The sequence below is a fragment of the Phoenix dactylifera genome, chromosome 10, assembly GCF_009389715.1.
Source record: "Phoenix dactylifera cultivar Barhee BC4 chromosome 10, palm_55x_up_171113_PBpolish2nd_filt_p, whole genome shotgun sequence".
NCBI lineage: Eukaryota > Viridiplantae > Streptophyta > Magnoliopsida > Arecales > Arecaceae > Phoenix > Phoenix dactylifera.
Window position 1 is genome coordinate 2787160 of NC_052401.1, and position 9940 is coordinate 2797099.

The 9940-nt window shown below is 40.1% G+C and overlaps 1 protein-coding gene across 1 annotated transcript; it reads right to left on the minus strand.

Annotated features, from left to right (window-relative positions):
- Positions 1-236: 236 nt before the first annotated feature.
- LOC103719946 (probable L-ascorbate peroxidase 6, chloroplastic/mitochondrial) lies at positions 237-9649 on the minus strand. The gene is made up of 12 exons (XM_008809434.3): positions 9301-9649; positions 9071-9199; positions 5999-6119; positions 5830-5930; positions 5659-5746; positions 4844-4911; positions 4672-4758; positions 1404-1478; positions 1253-1330; positions 1067-1171; positions 846-926; positions 237-734 (listed from the first exon to the last, which is right to left on the minus strand). Exons 1-11 carry the CDS (start codon positions 9520-9522, stop codon positions 864-866), a joined length of 1137 nt encoding a protein of 378 aa, XP_008807656.2. The 5' UTR covers positions 9523-9649; the 3' UTR covers positions 237-734; positions 846-863.
- Positions 9650-9940: the final 291 nt, after the last annotated feature.

Sequence of the window (9940 nt, forward strand, 5' to 3'; positions counted from 1 at the left end):
TTAATGCTAGCAGCCGCAAGTGCAACTTTGAGAAAGAATCCTACTAAATAATATTCAGTAAGCTAGAAAGGGTAAAATGATATGAAACATACATATATTCCCGGCCCACTCCAGCCCTACTGCAAGAAGTTGGTACTGCATACCAGATACGGATAGTCCTAATGACAGGTACCATATCACTAGGAGTTGCAGAAGGAACTGAGAAGACACCGAGAAGGCATCCAATTATCCAAACCTTGAACAAACAATGTAGACCAGTTAAGCCATTCACTTATGAAAGGCACCTATAGCAATTCTTAAGTGCTCAACTTCAATAATTGGTTATTACCCACGTCTCAAAATTTTCATGCAAAACTATATTTCAATGCTAAACTAAAACCAACTCCTAATTCCCGTAAAATGGCACTGGAGATGGGTAAAAGCACAAGCTAAAACGAAATGATGTTCAGTTTCCAAGCAGAGACGCCAGAAATGCCAAGGCAGCAATCAGGATCATGATATTGAAAATGTAATTGGATTTAAGAGGCTTATCTGGGCTGCCTCCAATTGCTTCATACTATGCCCCCTTCTGCCTCATGGCCTCCGATAGTTCTCTTTGCATTTGAAGTATAAGGTTTATTTATTTCTTTTACTTTCTCAATCTCTTTTCCAAAGTATTCACACTGTTGGAAAAGCTTCATCTCGTGTTATTAAAAGATGCAGCAGAACAAAAGATATTTGTTGATTTTTTAAGCCTGCAAGCCATGAAAGCAGAACACAGAATTTCCTTCAGAAATCGATCTCACATGTCCGCTGAGATAATCATTCAGGAGTAGGATAATAAAGCAGAAAGGTTACCAACCTACCTTTTTTTGGCTAGAAGACTACTTGGCTGCCACAAATTGCTGTTGTGCTGTGGTTTTTGAGTCGTCATCTATTGAGATGCCCTGGTTGATAATCCCCAGTACAAGTATTATTTTAAAGAGATAGAAGATAAAACTGCAGTCTCCCTTCAGTCCAATTTATTATATAAATGAAAAATGTCAAATAACAAGCAAAACCTGATTAATTTGATCCAATGACTCACCTCAGAAGGATCAAATTTGGCACCCAGACTGCTAAGTTTCGCATGAGCTTCAGCATAATCCTTGAAAAATGCATCCTGATCCTCCGCATATTTCTCAGCATAAACCTGCAAATATTACAACATGTCATATATGCATAACCTTCAAGTTGGATTCTCCTGTAGGCAATATGAGTTTTATCTGTTTACCTTGAAAGAGGGGTCCTCAAACAAAACAGCGTCCGTAGGCAAAACTAGTAGATCCTCATCTCTTCGTTCTTTGATATCCTATCATCAAATTTGCATATAATCTTCATTCAGTCTGAGGAGGGGGTTTATTCGCACACCAGAAAGATCTTACCTTGAAATAGCTGTTGTCAAACTTCAACCATTGCACTGTCCATGACTGTCCTCCAGGTGCTCCAGGTCCATCTTTCTGTCAAGAAGCAGACAAAAATCATACCATTAGCACAGCACAATATCTCACATATTGCAGAATGGTGCACTAAAATAGATGTCACTTATTAATAAAGATAGATGTAATTTAATTCAAAGATACTAGTGATGGCAAAAATCATGAGAAGTATGTTGCACTGGCCATGGATTTGATCCAAGTTAAGGTGGGAATATACTGCTAGGGAGGGGGGGTGCAGCAGGTGCTAGGGCTGATAACGGGCCAGCTCATGCTGCCTACTTATGGCCCAGGCCTGGCCCATGTAATGTAATACCAGCTCAGGCCTGCTAACATAAAAAGCACCAATCCTAGACCTAGGCCCGGCCCATATGCATCAGGCATAGGCTTAGCTCAGCCCATAGCCAGGTCTGTCATAGGACTCCCCCACCCAACCTCTCTCTCTCTCTCTCTCTCTCCATTAGTGCGAGTTTTGGCGAGACGGTGGAGCCACTCCTCTGCAACATGGCAGTGACTGAAAGACCCATTATTCAATGATTCTCGACCGTCGACACAAATCCCATAAAGGGGATTGAGCTCCCATGGTAGTTTTGCAGATGGCTGGCAGCGGAGGCTTAGGGCTAGGGCCGGAGGAACAAAAGAGGAAAAGCAAGCGGCACGGTGCTTGAGATTGGGGGAGATGATTATGGCCTAGGCTAGGCCTGCCCAAATACAGCTTAGGGGCTTCGTGAGCCTAAAATTTAAGGCTCAGGCCTAGGTTCATAGTCCATGCAACTCAGCCTAGCCCATCCCAGTTAGGTGGGCCTAGGCTAGCTCAAGCCCATAATCAGCAATTTATTCAACAATGTAGTGATTAGCATTATGATACTCATTACAACAATATTTCCAAACTAAGGTCCTGTTTGGCATTATTGTTGTTTTTTTCTTTTGTTTCTATACAAATTAGTAAAATACTACATGGAGATCGAGTTTGAAGATAGCATTTGTGCAAAACTTTCGCCATCCCTTTCATTTGTTTTCACTCTTTCATGAAAGCAATAATGCTTTGCTACCAAGAACTCTTAAAGATGTACTATTTGAAAAAACAAAAGGGTTTCATCATACATGTTGTTCAATCTAGTTCATTTTCCTTCTAGGGTTTTTAAAAACAAAAACAGAAAACAAAAGCAGTACCAAACAGACCCTAAGGCGAGAAGAGTGGGCATGCTGAATCGTACAATTGAGGAACTAGTGGTAGAGTGTGCAAGCCAAACAAGAATCCGACTTAGCCCAAGATGACTTAGGACCTTATGTATAGGTTTGGCTCACCTTAAACTGCTTAACACAAAGCATATTCAGATGAGATCCAACCTATGGACCTCAAATTGAACCCATTACCAATGCTATGTAAGCAACTGGACATGCTCTCATGAGTTGTCCGAACTGAACATGATACAATTAAGTAAAAACTTAATCCAAATATACTTCTGACAAGAAATATGTAGGGAGAAGTAGATGTATGAAGAGAGTTTTCTTAACATGTCACTTTTCAATAATTGAATGAATTAACTATAAGGGACCAGTTTGGCTTCACAAGATTGGAATTCAAGTCTTTTGCCATTTGACATTGACTTGTATGCGATCACTTGTGCGAAATGCCAATTATGATCATACAGTGTGACCTTCTATATGACATATGCTATGCTTATAGAGAACATGTTGCATCAAAACACACAGATTTTCAACAACCACTGTCATGCCACCACTATTAGCCATTTAGCATGCAAGCATATATGGACTTTAAACATCATTTATATTCTAGTATAATTTAGCTAAAACAATGTTTTTGAAGTTAATCTTATCAAATAAGATTTTCTTATAATATAGGTGTGCAAGGTGACGTTTCCTTCCAACAATTTTTTTAGCAACAATCAATATGTAATGAGCACGGGAAAGAAAATCTTATCTTCAACATTGTGTTTTAATGCGAATCAATTTCCTCTCTTGGGCTTTTTCCACAAATATTAGTAACCAACTCGATCAACTAGAGCTTGCTTTCATAATCATCCATAAGATGTATAGCATGACCCATTACAGCTAGAGAAAGAAAATTTATAAAGCAACTGATTAATGGCATCTTTTGCTAGATTAAACACTGGTTGTTCCCCAAGTGCCAATCTGATTAACCTCTGATATTGAAAGAGATCTCCTTGCATGTCCTTGGAAACTGTGGTGACAGTGAATCTCTAAGATTGGGGTTTGGAGTCCAATATGAGGCTATTTCATGACAAGCTAATTCTCTCAATTTCTCATCTATCTTGAATGCTATACATTCGTTAACAACCCATATCTGATGTTAAGCCGAGTTATCTTAGATTGATGGTATAAGGGCAACAAGCTTTGGCACACCTCATTGCTAATGATATTTGGATGCAATGGCCTCCCTTAGACCAGTCCTTATTCAATATATTCACTTATGTGCTCATCAAACTGTTGTAACAATGGGATCATTTAAAATAGGGAGACTATTTATACTATTCAAAGAAATCTTTGCTTTAAACAAGCATCAATCTTGTTCCATGTTGTCATACCTCAAGCCAATTATGCTATATATTATGCTTTCAATTCAGGTTCATCCTTCCATAAAACTTAGGACATTCTAGGTCAGTGCCCCTTTCCTTCACATGAAGAAAGCATAAAATTGCTACCCCATGTCACTGCAAATTTAATCACCACCATTCAGACCATGAATACTAATAAGGGGTGCATGTGCTTGTGAAAATTCAAATCATATGTATTCAATAAAATCCTATATATTTTGAGACTATTTGCCTATTATTCTCTCTCTTCTTTTGTCCTTTATTCTGCTTGACAGCCTCCAACTTGTTGCCTATGCTAACCAACAAAACATATTTAGTTGAATTCCTCAATTTTATAAAATGATGTAAAGAAGAATCCCTAAATCAAATTTCAATACATTGAAATGGAACCATCATCAACTTCTATGTTTACCAGGAAGCTTGCAATTTAACATTTGGGAAGGTTTTGAAGAATGAAACGAAACAGGATACCTCTATATCTATATGGTGAACAGTTGCTATATTTGTTTACCAAGAAACCATTATCTACAATTAAGGGAAAGACTTTAAATAAGATCTCAAAAGAGGCATGTATTTTAAGAAAATATACTACTCGCAACTTAAAAGATAAACGGGCAATAAGAATGAAAATAACATACTGTATACTTCGTTTCTGGTTTGCCCCAACCACTACGCTCCGGTCTGGACCTTCCCAGAGTATGTGCACCAGATAATGCAACAATCTCCTGCAAGTGAACACCACACAATTTAATGGAGGCTACTGGCATGTAAATACATCTAAGCTTGTAGCATTAAGTATGGTGTGTAAACCTTGTCATTAAGGCCCATTCTGTAGAATACATCCCGTAAATGAGCAGCAGGTGATGGCGGGCCAGCAGCTAAACACAGAAAGTAAAGTAACACCGTTATTCAAATAAAAGTCTGGAGCAAAAGCAGGAACATGAGTGGCATCAAAATGTCAAACTTCACAGCATTATCACAAAAGCATCATTAAGAAAACCTTACATCACCATCACTATTGTGATGAACTATTAACATGATTGTTTCCATTTTAAGCCTAGCTAGGTGATGCCGTCAAAGTCCATTTATGATGATGAGCGATAAGGTGCCTATATTGATGATATACTGCATGTGTTGCAGGGTGATAGTTACAATGATGATAGTATGGCGGCAGTGACAAGTGGTAACAATAGTTCCATGAGGAAACCATGGAAAATGGATGATTGATGGAGAAGTAGTTGAAGACAGGAAAAAGCAAAAGGGCTGTCCGTGTTGGTGGTGTCATAAAATGCATTTTTCAAATGGATTTGAACGATCTAGATATTAATTGTGTAAAAGACATTTTAATTTGTAAACTAAAAGTAATGTCAATGGAACATTTCTTATGCTTCAGGATCTTGCAGGCAAAATTTACGATGATTGATTAGAAGGATCTTACACATCATTCTGCTTCTTCCCATATAGTACATTCCCAAGGAGAAGATGGATTCACCTTTTTTTTCAACAAATAGGTCAAATCTTTTGTGACCCCATGTGTTACATCATCAACTCTAATGCTCAAAAAAGAGACAACCATGTGTCTCTGCTTCAATGCACAAAAGACAAATGTCAGAATGCAATCTTACCAGGAAGCTTCCCCTCAGGTGGGCACTGCTCAGGTCCAGATACATCTACCCTTCCATACTTCATGGGGATTTTGGGGCAGCCAGCCTCCTGAGAGATGACAATGATGCAAGATATAAATAATCATACAGACAAAAACCACGTGCAGCTGGACAAACTAGATAGAACAGGACCTCAATAGCTGTAGCACTGGCTAACTGGAACAAGTCTGCATAAGTAACACCAGAATACTTGTCCTTGATAGGCTGAAGAAGCTTTAATGCATTTGTAAGACCTGTAAAACAATGTAAGCAGTCCCCCATAGTAGCAAAAAGTAGATCATATATGGCAGAGCATCAGTACCAGCATTGGCTGCATGTTTTAGTTCTATTTCAAATCGCAGGCTTCCATTAGCTCCACCCCGTTGTGGCCATTCTGCAATATTCTTGTCATATGTACCAGCATCATGCCATCCTAGACGAACCTATGCCAATACTATGACTATCAAAAATGCTGTCTTTGCAAATGTTATCAGTTTATTTCCCAAAAGGATAATTGGATTACAAATAATTATAGTTGTCACAAACATCGCAACTGAGCAACATTTTGACGTCAAAATAACACATATTGTTTGCATAGTGAGTACTTTCCACCACTATTTTGCCTGGTAGACATAGAGTTTGTTATAAGCTGGCAACAAATAGAGAGGCTACCTTTTCCATATTTCAAGATCAAGTTATTCTGATGGCTCTGACTGAGCCAAGAGCAAAGGGAAAGATCAATATCACTAAAGAAAAAAAAAAGAAAGATGTTAAAAAGGGGAGGGGTGAAGAGAAAAGAAATTCACCTTGCACCATTTATACATCAGAATGTGACTTGTTAGGACTCAGGATTGAAAAGAAATGAAAGTGCCACTTATCCCTTGGATATTAGTATTATCCATTCCATCCAGCAAGAGGTGCAACAGGTGCACCAGAACATGGATAAAGAAAAAGCAATTCCAAAACAGCACTTGCTAGCCTCCCTTTGCACAGTAAAACCTATTCAAGTTTTGTCAGGCCACTTTAACTCACACCTATCTATCAGAACAAGAAAGTCACCCATTATAACAACATTAAAAGGCTACAATACCTATAAAATCTGTGTCACAACAATAAGCACCAAAAGCCTTGCATGACAACAGCATGGGGCTGGAACTTTATGTACACCATTTCACCATCCATTTCTACTAAGGTCTCCATTCCTTGTCAGCATATGTTATTTCAGACTCTTCTTTGCAACTTCCATGTGTGTCTTTTTAAGTCTGTACTCATATTTTTTGAACATCCGGCACACATCCAAAGACCTCTCTTACCCTCCATAAATTATCTTGCATCGGCCTGAACAATCTCAGACAACCTTGAGCACTTCATCCACAAGAGGTGCAACTCCTCCTTGAATTTACCATGCATTTATATTAACATTGTAACGTCTGTAGTGGTATCTTATAAGCATGGATCCTTCTTATTGTTTTAAATTTTGTTTATACAACATGTGGACCAGGTAATTGTCATGTAATTTTTCTTTTTGCATCTTCAAGGCATGTTGTAAGTAGATAATGACAGCTCCACTTCATCCAATCATTGAAAACTACTTGTAATATAATCTTCTTAAGCACTAACAATTACACATTAATTTTGACAATTATGATTTGTTATGAAATGCATGTTAATTTGATGATTATGATTTGCTACAATCCTTAAAAACTGTGAGGCGGAACTGGAAAGCCTGCCTAAATCCTAAAAAAAATAAAAATTCCATACAGCTTCAAGCTATACCAAGTAAACTATTTGAACAGATCCATAAGAGCCCCAGTAATATTAGAGCCAATGTATTTGGTGTGACCATCAAATCTCTCAACAGCCACCATATGAGAATATACCGTATAAAGATCATATCACATCCAAATCAAGCTTGGATGACATGTGATCAAGTGAGAGATGCTAAGTCATCAAGAAGTGCATACTCAATGATTGGTTGTTGAGAGAAGTGTGTGCTCTCTTTCTTACTTTCATTCCTCTCTCTCTCCTCCAGCATCTATCCTCAGACGACACTATCTAACGGCATCCCGTCCACATTCGATGACAACTACAATGTCCTGGCCAAATGAGCCCTCTCTCTCTCTCTCGAGTGAGTCCGGAGGACTTGGCCTCTCTCTCTCCCTCCCTCCCCTTCTTCCTCTTACCCCTTTCCCTCTCCTTCCCCCTATTTCAACAGATCCAAGTTAAGCATAAGAGCCCTAGTAATATTAGAGCCAATGTATTTGGTGCGATCATCAAAGCTCTCAACAACCACCAAATAAGAATATACCGTATAAAGATCATATCACATCTATATCAAGCTTGGATGACATGTGATCAAGTGAGAGATGCTAAGTCATTAAGAAGTGCGTACTCAATGATTGGTTGTTGAGAGAAGTGTGTGCTCTCTTTCTTACTCTCATTCCTCTCTCTCTCTCTCTCCCCTCCATCCTCTATTCGCTGACGACACTATCTAACAGCATCCCGTTCACATTCGATGACAACTACCACGTCCTGGCCAAGTAAGCCCTCTCTCTCTCCAAGTCCAATCTCTCTCTCTCTCTCAGGTGAGTCCGGAGGCCTTGGCCTCTCTCCTTCCCTCCCTCCCCTTCTTCCTTTGACCCCTTTCCCTCTCCTTCCCCCTAGTTCCAATACATTGTGGTTTAGCACGAATGTACCTATACTTTACCGTACTGGTCACTAGCTGACATGACTCTCGATACCAGTCCGGTGAACTCTACGTGCAAGCAGTCCATCTTAACTCCATAAGATTCTCTTCCAAGAACTATCTGCAAGTCGCGTGATCCATTATATTTCTTATACGGAATATGTCTTGTAATAGCAACATGAATCCACGGATTCTAGGTCATGATCAATCTTGAAATGATAGGATAAAATCACGGCAACAGCAAACACTGTTCAGGGTTTCCTGGTCATATGATTTGAATCCATGTCATAATCTTTGAAAGACTTTCATAACCATCAAATAATTCAAATATATTCCACAGATTCCCTTTGCAAGCATACTGATCCAGTTAACCCAAATCTTGCGTCTTCTCACGAGACCAATCCATTTCACATCAAACCCCATTTATTCCACAATTTAATCAAGAAAACACCAATCCACAAAGGTGACATCCTACTTCAAGAACTTGAACAAAAATTAAGTCAAACAAGAACTCGAATACCTTTAGTACATGATACGCACATATATAAAACGTAAAATGAAAATCAAGAACTTGAACATAATTAGGTAACACAATCCAAATCCAATTCACCTATCCATTGAAACACACCAATCATTCTATAAAATATACTAAATAATTAAAGAAACATCAAGAAATGCTGCGTATGGATGCAGTGAAGAAAAACACACCAGAATTGGGTGGCAGAAGGTGGTCTTAAGGACCTCCCTGATATCCTCTCTTGCGCTCTTCAGCTGCGCTGGATCCGACGCCGAGCACACGGCGGATGAGCTGATCGCCCGGCTCGTTGCCTGTGGCCTCTAAGGATCCCAGCACACCCAAGAAGAAGGCATCAGTTGAAAAACAATCAATTTCCTAATTTCTTGATCAACATACCAGTCGGGTGGAGAATAGGGCGAACCTGGCAGAGGCGGGGGCGGAGGGAGGAGAGCGGAGAGGAGGGGCGGAGGGCGGTGCGGTGGCCGTCCGGGATGAGGTGGATGGAGCGGAGGGCGGCGGAGGCGCGAGGCGGAGATGGGAGGAGGGGGAGGGACGATCGGGCCACCGCCGCCCGCCTGGCGGCTGCAGCGGGGAGGAGGCAGGCACCGAGGTAGGAGGCCGTGGTGGAGAGCCGCTCTGCCATCGCTTCCCTCAGTAGTGGTGGCTACGGAAAGAAGTAGGAACCCAAGCGAGGAAGACGAAGACAGGGGGGTCGGCGGCTTTCTAAAAACAATTTGGGCTTCCAGTTCCAGCGGCTTCTTCTTGCAGCGTTTGGTTGGCGCTTTGTTTATTATTTTTTTTTTTTGGTCACGGTTTCAAGGGTTTAGCCCGCCTTTTTTGACGGCATGGCGTTAAGAGGGATCGCTTTGAGGCATGACGCATCAACGTTCCGTAACGGTGTTATTTAGGGTTTAAATCGCTTCTTTTTTAAAAAAATTTATTATACAACAACAGCTTACGCTATTTTGGCATACATGCAGCCAACAAAATCAAAAAAAAAAAAAAAAAAACAGTGCATTAGAGGGGCGCCCCCAGCTATGGCCAAAATATCTCTCCGAAGT